At 35.8% G+C, this 15,932-nt stretch overlaps 1 protein-coding gene across 3 annotated transcripts in view; it reads left to right on the top strand.

The window, feature by feature from the left end:
• DYNC1I2 (dynein cytoplasmic 1 intermediate chain 2) overlaps positions 1–15,932 on the top strand; it is a 36,403-nt gene that overhangs the window by 8,169 nt on the left and 12,302 nt on the right. For 2 of the 3 annotated variants that reach the window (XM_007430403.4, XM_007430402.4), the window contains exons 4-6: positions 903–993; positions 8,905–8,964; positions 10,432–10,547. In XM_007430403.4, coding sequence (XP_007430465.1) covers positions 903–993; positions 8,905–8,964; positions 10,432–10,547 — 267 coding nt within the window. The remainder of the gene's footprint in view (positions 1–902; positions 994–8,904; positions 8,965–10,431; positions 10,548–15,932) is intronic. The other variant, XM_007430404.4, reaches the window with a different exon arrangement.

Genomic DNA, 15,932 nt, shown 5'->3' with positions numbered 1-15,932 from the left:
TGCAATCCTACTCTCTTCAGTAATTAAAGAAAAAATCATTTAGGGTTACATACTGCCACTTACCATTTAAGAAAAGGCTTTTAAAAATTAAATGTGAGAACTAGAAAATTGAGAATATTATTTTTTATTTTTTATTTTTTATTTGATTATTTTCAGTAAATAATATGTTTTTAAAATTCCTTTCTTCTATAGAAGGGAACGCTTGTTTTGTAACTTGATGTTTCCCCCTACCTCCCCTCTCCCCAAAATCAGTAGAGTTAAAATCTAGTTCAAGGTTATTGAACTAGATCCTGAGTCATTGTTTGGATTTTATCTATCTGTAAAAGGCCCTAAGATTCAGCATCAACGTCTTCTAAATCTAGTTGCAGAAAGGTAATTTTCATTTCATTTCCTTCAGCTAATAGCGTCACATTCTGTGCTATTCTGGAAAGTTTGCCATTCCTCTGGAGCAGTTTTTCAAGATGATGTCTGGAAAGGAAAATCGTCTTGTTTTCTTCTCTCTTGATTCTAATAAGACCTTCCTCAAAATGAACTTTTACTTGTGGGAATTCTGCTCAATGCATTGCATTTTTAATTGCTTAATTTCTAAGAAAAGGTTGTTGCCATTATATTAATTAAATCTATATCTTTCCTTGCATTTTAAGTAAATTACATCTTTTTTTAATATTATCCCAAAATGGATTTAAATGGCAAATACTGCATGAATGTCCAGCATGATATGTTAACATTGTCTTTTCCCCTTTTTTTCTATTGTTCATTTTCATCCATTTTATTTATTTTTGTTTTCTTTTGTTTACCATCACTTTTTTTAATGCTTCCATGTTAAATTAATTTGGAAACATCCTAAGCTGTGCAACCTCTTCGACTAGTAACAGCGGATACCTGTCTGTTTCACTATTTAGTCCCTCCTCCTATGTCTCCATCTTCAAAATCTGTGAGCACACCAAGTGAGGCCGGAAGCCAGGATTCTGGTGATGGTGCTGTTGGTTCAAGGTATGTTTTCTCAGAATGATTGGTATTATGAGGTATAAAATATTTCATTAGGGTATTTTTTCAATAATGTAATACATATATTAAAAAGTACAGCCCAGTCCTTTGTGGCATGTCACAGGACATGACTACTGGATCCTCCCTCTATTCAGCAGAATTTGATTACTGCCTGAAAGTAGAGGCCAGTCCCTTTCTGTTTCCCAGGGTAGCGTCTTTTCCATTAAGGGCTATAGCCAAAAATGTGTTTTGAACTGTATTGAATTCTCAGCTGAAACTCTGGAGGACTGAATAGGAAAATGAAAAGGTTTAAGTGTCTGAGTCCAGATAATGACTGGTGTGTATATACTAAGGAAAGAGTGTCCATGTAATATATAATTTTCTAAAGCTTCCTAATTTTTCTAATGGATCTACTGATATTTTCTTGATGTTGCATCTTCAATTGACACTCATTTGAATAAAATACAACTTGAACAATTTAAATAATTAATTTAGATTCTTCCATTTCTACAGGAAAAATAGAGAATCAGACATTTACTATCAAATATTCTTTTATACTACTGCAGTATATCAAAATACTCTAGTGCTTGGTTTTACTTCATGAAAAAGCTAGTGCTGTCTGGTAATTTATTATATGTTATTGGCATGAGGTGAGATGGGAAAAAAGATTGAAGCCTTGGTGGATTTGATAATAACCATGACTTCTTCTGTGGCCTTCTATTGCTTTGTAGGTACTGATTGTAGTGATAACTAATTGCTAATTGGAGGGGGGGTTCTTCCTGTTCACTGCTCCTTGTTCTTTTGAGTTATGCCATCAGATCTCTTAGGGCTATTTTAATATCCTGGCTTTCTACAGCTCTACTATTGTACATGTGTTCCTTTCTTTTGAGTAGAGTCCTGTAGTGTGCAAATGTAATGTTCTAAAATGATGTGCCAGTGAACTGTTCTATATTTGGGTGTTGATTGATCTAACTGAAGAATCTATTTACACAATAAAAATATTTATATAGGTAGTCCTCGCTTAACAACCATTTGTTTAATGATGGTTCGAAGTTACAACGGCCTCGGAAAGGGTGCTTTACAGCCCATAAAGCATTTCCAGCCACCGTAAAGTGTTGCGCTGCCGCTGTCACCCCCACAGTCATGTGGCCGCATTTCAGGCACTTGGCAACCAGCTCACATTTACAACCAGTTGCCAAGCACCCTGTGATCATGTGATTGCCATTTGCAATCTTCTTTCTGGAGAAGCTGGCAGGGAAGGTTGCAAGTAGAGGGGACAGAGGAAAACCTCTTGTTGGTGTATAGGAATGGAGCTCGGATCCTGAAGATTTGACTTCCATTCCTCCAGCCCCATGAAGGATTTCCTCTCCATGCCCGGAGGGGAGGGCAAACCCTTTGGCAGGCCACAGGAATGTTTGAGAGTGAAAGGGCTGCCTGCCGGGAGCTGAAATCCTTCAGCAGGCAGCTCTTTCACTCCCTCCACTTAACGACCCAGGAGATTGCTTAACGACTGCAACCAGGAGTGCCCAGATTATGGTCATTGAGCAAAGCAGTCACAAGGGCATCTCACTTAATGACCGCTTCGCTCAACGATTGAGATTCTGGTCCCAATTGTCATTAGGCAAGGACTACCTGTATTGTAAACATTTTGGGATGATTCAGAGGCTTGGCTTTCTTGGTTTCAACTATGTAAATAGAACTTAGGGTAGAATCCAGTGTTGTGAAATTGAAATTCTGCTAGTACAACTAGTTATCTTTCTTTTCTTCTCTCCCATATGCCTTCAAAAGCTGTTTCAGGGTTGAAGAATCCCTCAAAGCAAATTTTGCAAGAAGTGTAAAGCAAGAGAATGGCCTGTTCCTATTAGTGGAAATAGCTTCTGCTAGTGGAAGCACTATGGAGGGTGGGCAAAAAAGGAGCGACTTGTGACCTCCCGCCAGCTTCCCACTTGCTTATGGGAAGCCAGCAGGGAATGTTGTAAATTGCAGTCACATGACCATGGCTTACTGCAATGTTGTAATCGCAAGTGCCTGGATCATAACCACGAGGATGCTGTGACAGCCACAACTCTGAGGACCAGTTGTAAGTCCCCCTCATGCAGCACCATCATAACTTTGAACAGTTGCTGAACAAGTAGTCGTAACCTGAGGACTACCTGTAATCTGGTTTTCTTATATTAAATGGTGTTGTACTTTGGTTTCTTTGTCACAAAAGAAATGTCAACAGGAAGTATTTATTGCAGATTTCTGATAAATGGTATATGCTATAGATATACTATAGATTCAAATATTGTAGCAAGTACAGTTCTGAAGATTTTTTTTAACTACCATTACTTATCTTTGCTTAGATATGCTGAACAGTGCTCAAGAATTGCCCAGAAATGAATTGTTTGCTAAATTTCTTAGGTATTTAGTATTAATTTATTAAATTTAACATATATAGGAGTAGAAAATTGTCTAGAAAGTCCACCATTATCTGGCATCTGGAACCAAGTTAAGTGCATAAAATGAATGAATTGATTAAAAGAAAGTCGAAGAAAAGAAATGGCAAGATCAGCTTTTTAAAGAATCTTGTGGATTATTTAAGGCTACCATAGTAAGATTGGGTTAAATGTATACAAAGAATAAAAAATATACTGTATAGGGCCCAGCATGGCCTTATAGCCATTCCTAAAGGCCATGCTTTTAAAGTGTCCAATTAACGAAACTAAAGAAGCATAAATTTTATTTTGATACAAAATTTTACTGGAAATACATAATTTGAAAAGAATATTGTTACATATAAAAATAACAAAAAGATATTAACTTAATTATTTTACCGGTAATAAGAAATCAGGAAGGTGACAGAAGCATTAAACACCAACATTAATAATAAAAGATTATAAAGAAATGAACTATACAGCTGCGAAATTATAACAAAATGAATTATTCATCTTATCTTTCATTGCACAAGATGTTAGGAAAATTGCCAAATGGACGTTCACATATGAATTTTAAACTGCCCTTGGGAAGTTTTCAGCTGACTCGGCCAGCTTTCTTGTCACTGATATTATGGTTGATTTGATAAATCTGAGCTGATCTTTGTAGTTAACATGATTGCTGCCAACAGTTTTTAAAATATGCTCACCATAGAAGATAGATATAATTTATTATGGTCACAGACCAGAATTCAAAATAAAACATGTTAAACACAAAATAGGATAAGAATGTTACAGACACTGCCCAACAGTTGTTGGGTAACTACATGCTAAAGTTTACCTCAAAGCCTTAGACATGTAGATCAATTTGGCAGTCCATCTTTCCTGACCTTTTGAGTTTAAGAGCAGAGAACAGAAGTGAGAGGCACTGTTAATCAGCATGTAAAGTATCTTTGGAGAGCAGTACCCAATAATTAACCCTGCTCTACTGATTTATTTCAGGAGAGTTTGTGGAAAAAGCACTGAATGTTGTGGATCAGTACACTTGTATCCTGCTCCTGCTAGTTGTTCACGGAAGATTGGGAGAATGGCTTTATACTTTTGGAGGGAGTGATAACTACCGGTAGTTGTCAAGTAATGACAATTCATTCAGTGACTGTTTGAGTTATGACAGCACTGAATAAAGGGACTTAGAACTGGTTCTTGAAGTTCCGGCTGTTGCAGTGCCCCTGTAGTCATGTGGACAAAATTCAGGTGCTTGGCAACCAGCTCGCATTTACAACTGGTTGCAGCATCACATGATCGCCACTTGCAACCTTCTTTGCCAGCTTCCCACAAGCAAAGTCAATGGGGAGGCCAGGAGGGAAAGTTGCAAGTCACTCAGATAAGTATCCCCCCACCGGCCTTTCTTTGCTTGCACACAGCACACCCTCCTCCCCCCCTTCACTCACACACACTGCACCCTCCTTTCTCCTTCGCTTGTGCGCGGGCACACACATGCACACACACACCAGCACCTTCCTTCCTGGGCCTCCCTGTATTCACACTCACCCTAGGCCCTCCTTCCAGGGCCTCCCTGTGCTTGCACACACCCCTCACCCTCCTTCCTGGGCCTCCCTGTGCTTGCACACACCCCTCACCCTCCTTCCTGAGCCTCCCTGTGCTTGCACACAGCCCCCACCCTCCTTCCTGGGCCTCCCTGTGCTTGCACACACCCCTCACCCTCCTTTCCAGGCCTCCCTGCATTTGCACATACCTGGCACCCTCCTTCCCAGGCCCCCCTGCGCTTGCACCGCACCACAGCACCCCCCTCCCCTAATTCGCACGTGGCCTGTGCCAGGCCTCCCAGGGCTTCCCTCACCCCCCTGCAGCACCTCCATGCTCCTTACCTGGGACTCCCACTGCTTCCCACTTAATGACTCACATGTCTCAGGGCTATGATGACAACCAGGATTGCCTGGATTGCCAACTGCAATGCAGTTGCGTGACATTGTACTTTATGACTGCATTGCTTAGTGACGGCAATCCTGGTCCCAGTTGCTGTTGTAACTTGAGGGCTACTTGTTCAGTTTTGGTGGTGGCCAGCCAGAAATTACACATAATCTATGCCATCCTCTAATAAGAAGATCCAGGTTTTCAGTGCAGCAAGTTGTAGCAGTAAATAGAGTGCAATTTGTAGAATACTTGGGACTAATATAATTGGTTTATCAGCCTTTCTTTGTTCTATGGCAGTAGGTTTTTTGCAACCATTTCATCCAAAATATTTTATCCAGCAGGGATATTCAAGCCTGATGATTCAGCCTTTTAATAGAATCCTACTGAAACATGTATAGCCTACTATGATTTATTTGCTAATTGTACATTTATGTAACAATTCTCTTTTACAAATATAACTAATATAATTCATCATATTGTTTCAAGGATAATGTTTCTGTCTTTTCTTGGTAATACAGTTTCTATGAATTTGTTTTATGAAGTTCATTTGGCTGCTGATAAATTTATGATGATTTCATTTGATGCAGCTTGGGCTGTCAGACTACAATATGTCTTCCCAATTCATATTCATCTAAATTCATAAAAGAGAGTTAAGAATGTTTACCAAAAAAAGTCAGCATAGTGATTGACCTCCTTGTGCCACCAGAAGTCACAGTAATGTAATCCCTACTGAAGAAAGCACAAATAGCTCTAAACCTGCTGGAACTTTTTAGGGTCAAAGAAATCATAAAGAGTACTGGTAGTCACCTGTTTGGTTTTTCAGTACAGGTGAATTTACTGATTTTTTCCCCCCAGTGCACAGAGAAGGTTGAATGAATAAATGTTTCCCTACTTTGCTACTCAATGTAGCTAACAAAAATAATTAAAAACAAGATTAAAAATATAATAAAATCAAGTTTAGACAGCACAGTGTATATACTTAAAACACTGGATAATCAGAGGAATAAGAACCAATGAAAAGATCAATTAAAAAAAAAGTTAGGTCTTCACATAACACTTGAAAACAGAGATTAGGGGTTAGGTAAGCCTATCCAAAGAGGTATACTGTAAGCAAATTTGGGGAAAACCTTGGGTACTAGCAGTTGTTTTTTAAAAGTTAACCTTGATGACCATCTTCTATGTGAACTTGCCTGAGCCCTTATAGTTGGGTCTGCTTTTTATCCACTGAAAGTACAACAGGCTATTTTTAGTAGTTTCTCCATAAACTTGAAATGTCATCTGTGGGATACCTAGTTGGCTAATTTTTCCCCTACTTTTAAGGAGGCTTTGAAGATCTAATTTGTTAAACAACTTTTTCTCCATTTTAATGCTTAAAGTTCATTTCAGTGTTATTCCGCTGCTGTGTATTTACAGTAGTGTTTGGTTGGTTGTTTGCATTTTGTGTTCAGGTAGTCCCTAGTTTAAGAACAAGTTCTGTTCCCAAGGTCTATTCTTAAGTCGAATTTGTACATAAGCCAGAACAGTATTATTGTATAATACTGTATAAGTAGTATTGTGTAATGAATTCGAACCATTGGGTATTTAACACGAATTACTGTGTATTTAACTTGGATTTTGCTACAGTAGGCTCCATTCTTAACTATGGGTCCTTCTTAAACCGGGCGTTCTTAACCCAGGGACTACCTGTACCACTTTATTATGATCTATTTTCTAAAAGGATATAAATGAAAATTATTGCATTTAAATTTTCATATGAAAGATTTGGAAGAACAGAAAATAGCAAAGTGTAAACCAGTTCTACTGAATGTACAGGAGTCTCTGAAATTATTTTCAAGTTGCATAAAACCAATTTCATTACATATGATAGGGCAGAAAATCTATATATTCATGGTGTAAAGTTGGCCTGCAGATCTTTTTGTATATATTAGGATGAAAAAGAGTTAAAGGGTTAACTGAACAGTCCTTATAATGAAGGTGGGGCAGAAAGCTAAAAAACTGGGAGAGAGAGGGATGTAAGAGAGAAGCAGAGTGAAAAAGGAAAAAGAAAAGAAGAGGATTTAATTAGCATATATATAAAAGAAAGAGAAACTAGTTGCCTTTGAGACAAAGTAAATGTCAGAATTCTGTGCCTGAAAACAAACAATTTATATCTTGTATTATCTATTCATACAATGATATAGTTAAATAAAGTTAGAATTATTTATAAACAAGTGTTCCTTTGAATAAATGAGAGACAGAATGTAATAATTCTACCTGATATTGAAGATACCACTCTTTGAAGAAAAAAGCGATAAAAAAGAAGATATTAATATAAATATTCGTATCATTTTGGGATGGTGACAACTTGATTATATCCCACAAATACATTTAGGAGAAATTATGTCACTTCTGACTGTATGAACCTGGTTTTGCAGACTATAAAAGCAATATACATAAAAATAATTAGTTATGAAAATGTATGTGTACATTTAAATAAAGTGCTAGAATAAAATATGTAAAATATATTTGCTTTTACATTTTTATTGCAGTATGTTGCATTGTATGTTTATTACATAAACATATTATTGGCTTCTGTATTGTGCTCTAATATTACTTTCCAATTCATTAGAATTTAAGCATATGTAGAATAAGTTTATTAAGCTTGCTGTTTTCTGTGACATTGGATGTCTTGGGTTGGCTTTAAATTAAATGACATAAGCCCAAGGCTGTGCTTAACCCGTAATTATAGCAATGTCATGTCTTGGAAACACTAGCAGTAGTATATCCCAGTGGAAAAGCAATTTTTCTGTACCCAAAGGTTTATGTGTTGACTCATTTCCTTTACCAATATGACAATTTCCTGAACATATTTAATGCTTGGGGCAAGATATGTTAACGAAGTGGATCAGATGGCACTACTAAATCTGTGTAGCTATTTTATCAATATGTTACATTTCTTTGCATGTTTGTGAAATTAATACATCTGTTCAACAATTTAATGTACTTATTAATGCTGTCAATTGCACCTAATTAAAGAAATCTTTGTTGGTTAATCTTATAACATTTAAACTATTAAATTAGCATATATTTCCACATGAATAAAATTGAAGTCTGGTATCTATGAATTACAGATTTTATAAATAAATAGTTCAACTGAGAAGCACTTTTAACAATGTAGCATACTTAGCTTGTGAAAAGGTTTTGCTGTGAACTGATTGATATAATATTGCAGTCATATTTAGGGGTACCATATATAGACTGCAAAAATCTAGGCAGCCACTAGGCAGCAGCAAAGAGGTACAGAAAACAAATGGTTTTCAGATTTTGGCAGCCCATGTATGATATTGCTAGCAATACTAATTGTATGTTTGTATTTTAATTTTTATACATATATATATATATTGCATGTTTTCCTGTAGTACTGAATGTCCACTTGATTTTCACTAACTGACCCTTTGGCATTTCTTTGTTTTTGAAATCATGATATGTGTGTAACAATAGGCTTAACATTTCATAGACTGTACTTGCTTCACTAATCTCTGGCCTTTTTTGCTAATGCTGCATGGTTGTTCTTCAACCTGTGTATCAGGACGCTGCATTGGGATACTGATCCATCTGTTCTACAGCTCCACTCTGATTCCGATCTGGGGTACAGCAGAGTTTTTTTTTATCTTCCATCTTTGTGTAGCAATTGTTTATATATGTTCAAAGTAAGGCTCTTAAAAATAACACGTGAAACCAGTTTTTCTGTGATTACTTAAGATGTTAAGCAGTAATATAGCATTGAGTTAGTTGATCAGCAGCTTTTACAATAAATTCCCAAACAGTATAAAACTAGAAAATATGTGTTTGGGAAAACTGACACTAACATAATTGAAAAAATTGTAAGTACAAATTAAATTGCATTTCTGGATTGTCACTTTTGAATTCACACTCAGCATTTTAATGTAATTTTTGCTTACTAACCTACTAAATGTTTCTTCCTAGATTTTAAAAAACAATTTACTCCTTTTTGATATTTGTGACAAGGTATTAATCTGAAAATAGTTTGCCTGTTCACACATCTATAATACAGGAATTAAATTGGCTTATCATATAGGAACAGAGAGTATATATGAATTGCACTGGGAAGAGTATAATATAAATATGAACCTTTATTACAGTGTGTGGAATAGAACAGGACCAACAGGTGTTGGGTTTTTCCACCTTATTAGATTCTTGAGAACCATAGGTGCATTATGGCCAAAATACATTATGCATATATTCAGATGCTTAATGGGAACAATCTTGTCATGTATTATGACTGTGCAGTGCTTTGGATTTAGTTTTGAAGAGGTACTTTTCAGGAGCGCAAACATGACACTTACCTACAACTCCTTAAAGAAGCCTGGTCTGTTTCCAGGATCGCACGGCTGTAGCATATGCCTCCCCTCAGTAGCTGCGTGATTCTTTGCATTCCAAAGCACCTCTTTCAAATCAAATCTGTGCATCCCTTTCATGAGTGCATTTTCAAGATCAAGTAGTTCTTCAGGCATCTCATGAATCTCTAATTGCAAAAGTCATTGCACAATGGTGTCTTAATTATAATTGATTTCAACATAACATACTTCATAAGTTAAATTGTAGTTGCAATGAGTTTACACATAAAGCACATATTTTATACTGGATTAGATCTAGAATTGCACATTATTATGTTTATTATTAGCATTTCTGTATGGCAGAATAATAGAGGAAAATAATCAAGTCTAAAAAAAAATCAGTTCTCCTGTAGTTCACATGTTTTAGAATTCACTGGTGGATTTCTGGGAGTATGAGCTGCACACGGGGTATGATGAAAATATTCTTGCCCCTTCAGCCTGCAGGATTATCCTGTTCATGAATTTCTGTTGTGCAAAATTCTGGATTCAACCCATTTTATTTACTTTTGAAAGCAAATTATCCAAAATCCACTAATACTTATGCCACCTAAAACAGTATAAGAAACTCTGATCAGTTTTAGTTTAGTTCTATTAATTTTGTGTCAGATTTTCACATAGAATTGCTCCATATAAGGTAAATACATGGGGGCAGGGGGTGTAAACACATTGCTTATAATGTTCTGTTTCATTTTCTTTAGACGCGGACCTATTAAACTTGCAATGTCCAAAATTACTCAAGTTGACTTTCCTCCTCGAGAAATGGTCACATATACAAAGGAGACCCAAACTCCAGTTATGACTCAGCCTAAGGAAGGTGAATATAAATTTCACTCTTACTGTTGCTTTACTTTATAAAAACACCTGCACATGACAGGGTAAGTGTCATAAACTTCAAGACAAGAAATAATACTTCCATTGCGGAAAATTTAAATAAAAATATTTGCAGAAAGGAAAACAATTCTGCAAAGAAATTTGAATTGTGATAAAATTCCGGCTTAGTCCTGAGGTGTTCTTACCATCACTCGGTATTTTGATAAAATGTCATATTCTTTTAGAAGAATAAGGCTTTGTAGAGTGTCTTTAACATAAAATAAACAGTAGAACCAGTTATAGTCACAAAGGCAAAGAAGGCATATTCATAGAGCAGTGAGAGGCCATGCACAATTACAGCTTAAAAAAAGTTTTGTTAACAGCATCTTTGGCACATGCAAAGTGGCTTCCTTTTCTGGCACTGAGAAGTGCTGTATCAAAAAAATAAAAACAAAAACCCTGCAGCTGTGACCCAAGAGTGGTTTCCAGGCTTCCTCCTCTACTGAAGCCTAGAGCTTTCTGCATGCTAAAAACTTGTTCTAGAAGGCTGGGGAATTGTCTAGAAGAAACTGGGTGGGTATGGGAGGGAGGTGCAGGTATAATTGTCTCATCGTTCTTTCTAGTGTGCATGCCTAACAGTGTTTAGTTGTTGTGACAAAGAACAGATTTAAAAAGGTCATTTGTTCTGTATTTTTACTATATAATGCAAAGGATAAAAACACAATAGTTAATCGAATATATTTGATTCCCTTTTTTACATCAAAGAACTTTCAGGGCAGCATACAATTAAGAGACGTGTGTATAAGCTTCCAAACTTAAAATAGTTTGGTTAAACAGCATCTGTATGAAATGTTGAATAATGTATGGTTATTGGAAATAGAAAACTATACTTTCTTTAAAATGTAAAAAACTGTGAAAGCAACATTGTAGTTCTTAATAAAAGTTCACAAATTGTAGAAGTTTTTAGGTATTTCAGTAATTAGTCTTTGGCCATTTGGAAGGAATAATACTATCCTTTAAATCAGTGTATTCATCGGTTTAACATAAAATCAAAGCACTGTATGTTTAAATATTAACTTGTATAATAAAGAATATAATGCCACTGCAATCATTGTGTAAACTTTGCCCCTTTCAGGCTTACCTTTTAAAGTTGAAAGTAATGCACAGTATCAGCGTACGGGAGAATTTGTCTGAGATTATAATTATCTTTTAATAGTTACTATGTTTAATTTTTGAGAAAACAATTTTTAAAAATTTAATTATTTTATGTAAAAATAAAATTGAAAAATCCTTTCATAGATTCCATAGTTACAGAGCTTTGATTTAGAGGTGTAATATCATGTGTAATCTGCTTCTTTACTGAGGCTGCCTGATTACCTGTACACTGAATAGGGTGGGCATAATAATAAAAGAAGAAGGAGAAGATTTTTTATCCCATTTGTATGTATGTATGTATGTATGTATGTATGTATGTCAACTCAAGGTGGTGATTATACCTAATACTCCTGCCTCCTATTTTCCCCACAACAGCCCTGTAAGGTGGGTTGGGCTGAGAGAGAGTGATTGCCCCAAAGTCTCCCAGCCAGTTTTTATGCCTAAGGGAGGCCTTAAACTCAGTCTTCTAGGCCAGCACCTTCACCACTACACCAAACTGGCTCTTTTTTTATAATTATCAATTCCCTATATAGGTGTTCCTCCGTTAACAACCACTTGTTCAGTGACTGTTTGAGCTTATAATGGCCCTGCCTCCTGGGGTTTTTTTTTTTGGTTCTAAGTCTAGCCGAATACATGAATAATACATAAATGAATAAATGGGACATGGCACAAAAACTAGACTTTACAGAACACTTGGTACTTATGACTGGTCCTCAAAGTTCTGCTGGGTGCAGCACCCCCGCAATCACATGATGACAATTTGCTACCTTCCCTGCCAGCTTCCCACAAGCAAAGTCAATGGGGAAGCTGCCAGGAAGTCGGAAGTCACGGTCATATGAGGTCCTCGTTTAATGACCCACAGTGATTTGCTTAATGATGGTAAGCCGGAACTGCTGTCACTAAGCAGCACATTCACGTGATGTTGCTCTTTACGATCACATCACTTAGTGACAGAAGGTTTGCTCTCAATTACTGTTGTTAAGCGAGAACTACCTGTACTTGTTCTCTGCTTGTCACAAATGAGCAGGCCAGACTTTTGTTAGGCATGTACTAATAGGTGTGTATAAATACTTAGAATGATTGCTCGTGGGTCCAGTTATTAAGTAGTCCGGTTGGACTAACTCTCAATCTGGATTACAAATCCTACTTTAAAATAAATATATCGTAACTTTATACTAAAGATTTATGCTAAAAAGTGTTCTGTAAAGTCTAGTTTTTGTGCCATGTCCCATTTATTCATTTATGTATTACTCATGTATTTGGCTAGACTTAGAACAAAAAAAAAAAACCCAGGAGGCAGTGGTAAACTTCTTCCTAACTGTTGGTTACAGGGACTATGAGTCAAACTCAACTTCAAGGTTACTTTATTTTTTGTCTCTTCTGGAGACAAAAAGGAGTAATTTAAAGTATCTTGCACACTATAAAAAGCAAAAAACATAATAACAAGTCAAAAGCAGCAGTCAGAAACAAAAGAAGAAACCCAAGCACATAAAACCTAGAACTAAATAAAAATAAGTTCTATGAAGTAACATCGAAGTCAAATGTTTTTTTAATCCTTCTTTTACCAACAGACATAGATTAAGAGGAAGATTACCTTTCTTGGGAAGGAAGAAGGGGGGGATTCTATTTTGAATTTTTGTTCATGTTGTGTCTATTTATTTTAAAATTAAAACAAAGTTTTCCCAGGATGGCTTATGTACTTTAGTAGAAGCTATAGGAAACAGGCTTCATGCTCAAGAGGTATATGGTGCTTTATGCATGCCCATTGCATGATCCATTTGGAAAACTGGCTATAAAAGTAAATATCACTCTTTTTCTAGAATCTAAAAATGATTAGGAAGATATAAAGAATTAGTTCATTAACAATTTTCTCATTCTTATTGATCTCTGGTCTTACTATTGGAGAGCAATAACTCCATAATTGTTCTGTATTATAGATATCCTTAAGCATTCATTTCTGGGTGTATTGGTCTAGCTCAGTATGAAATACTAAGTTATTATCCATACTCAATTCTTAGAATGTTCCCATAACAAAATAATACACCTGGACAGAGCACTGTGTGTTAACAGTAACTGTAATTTCCAGTCTTGCACTGTAGTCTGAAGTAAGACATAGTAGACCCCGATATGAATAAATAGTTCCAGAGCATGGGGAAACTAAAAGTCGGCGTACATACTCATTTTTCTTAATTGCCTATGCAAACTTTTGCTGTAGTTTAGTATGGACCAAGCTTAAAATTCAGTGAAGTATTTGTCTTACGTGAGTCTATGCTTCTTTCCTGTAAGAGAAATGTATACAAAGGAAGAGTAGTCGGGTTAACACATATGTTAGAGTTTGATTGTTGATATGTATCTTCAAAGTGACTTCAGATTACCTGTCTGTTATTCACCAATACCAGTAACAATCAGTTAGCTTCCATTGAATGAAAGCTTGCCATTGTTACCTTGCAATGTTACTGATAGGTGTCACTGTCAGGACTTTGCTGCATAGGATTTTTAATAGAATAAGAAAAGAAAGGCAGGCAGGGAGGCAAATAAGGCCTCTTCAGCAGTAAAGTGAATCTAACTATATTATCACCTCTATTCCATGCTTTGGTAGTCAAATTTTTATATTGTCATTTGAAAAATTCTAGTTATACATGAAATAAAAAGAGATTTGACTAGGATACTTCCTTATACTATTTTTAAGAACTATCCACCAAAAACAAAATAAAACAGATAGTAAATGTGATCTGAGGACATGTTCAGCTTAACAAAAGCCACCCATTTCACAGATGATTTAACTTTGATTAACCTATTCTGCAACAACAGACCATGCAGACAACTGGAACTTCATTCTCTTAGAGTCATTGCAAGGCGCTAATTTACAGCCTGCTTTTCTTCTTATCTCAACAAAATACAGCACAATTTTGATGTTAACGCTAAGTAAAAATTCTCTGGTTCATTGAGAAGAGATTTGGCATTTTAGAAGTAACTGTTACTTTTACAGATTTTTAATGCTTGTCTTATAACCTTAGATCCTCTGTCAAGGAAAAAACGTAGTAACCACTTAGTATATTGTAATAAATATTCATCAGTAAAATGATTTGACATGTAGTTTCACTTCTCATTGTTATGTTCTTGCGTGGCAGTATAGCTTTTAATGTGAAATAAATAAAGCATTTCTGCACCATTGGTGTAAATCATGTATGCTGAATAATGAAAGAGATTACAGCAATGAAATAAAAAGGCTGGAAATTTTCTCAAAATATTTTCTGAGGCCTAATCCAGAATGGTACAGCTGGCCATAGATTGCAATCAATACTAATTAGTTTTCTGGGCTGTTTACTACCCTGATTTCAATTCACACATTATGTTATAGTACTATATTTGTAATTTTGTATACATAAAATCACAGGAAATTAAAATTAAAAGAAAAAAGATGATGGGAAATGCTAGTCATTAAAATTGCCATCTCAAATAGTACATTCTTTGGGACATATATATTTTGGTGAGAAGAAGTAAACCTGTATAATTTGACTATAAAGTTTTGGTCCTTTTGCATCCTTATTCTGTGGTTTGTTTTTAGTAGCACCATTGATGTGTGCTTTATTGAGAAGCAAACAAAAACGGATACTTCCAGCTCCACTTGAAGAACTTTAAAAAAAAAAAAAAAAAAGGAAGACAGAAGTGAGACTAATAAGGGAAAGATTTTGTGTTCACTGATATATGCATAAGCTTTCTTTCAGCAAGGCAAGAAATTAAATGTGAATTCAAAGGCTTCACAAAACAGGAGATTTGAAGGAATGGGAACAGATGATATGAACAGTAATATATACAGAAAGAACACTAGAAGAGAGGGTATGCTTATTTAGGAGAGAAAGCGTCATTTGGATTCTAAAGTGGAAAAGTGGAGTTTATGGACTTAGTATATATTATAATGTATAGATAAAAGACTGCACAGAAGTTTGAAAATAAGAATGATGGGTGTTAGGTACTGAAGTTAAAAGAGTTCTGGATAGTAAAAATGTGACTGAGTTTTGAAACAGAATTGTAGATAGAATTGGGAAAGCTGAAATGGAACTCTAAAAACCTGGGAGAAGAAAGTCAAGGCAGGAATTGACCAGAATATAAATCAGCCTTTCTGTAAAAGAGGGGAAAAATTGAGGTAAGTCTATATTTTCACAGTGTTGTACAGGATTAAGCAGCTTAATTTGGCAATGGGTTGAATACAAGGAACAAAGAAGATAGAGGC

Source organism: Python bivittatus, unplaced genomic scaffold (assembly GCF_059951505.1).
Source record: "Python bivittatus isolate LINGU-HERP-01145 unplaced genomic scaffold, Pbiv_v1 ctg000200_np1212, whole genome shotgun sequence".
Lineage (NCBI taxonomy): Eukaryota > Metazoa > Chordata > Lepidosauria > Squamata > Pythonidae > Python > Python bivittatus.
The sequence above is the reverse complement of the archived record's forward strand: the minus strand, read 5'-3'. Positions and strand labels throughout refer to the sequence as shown.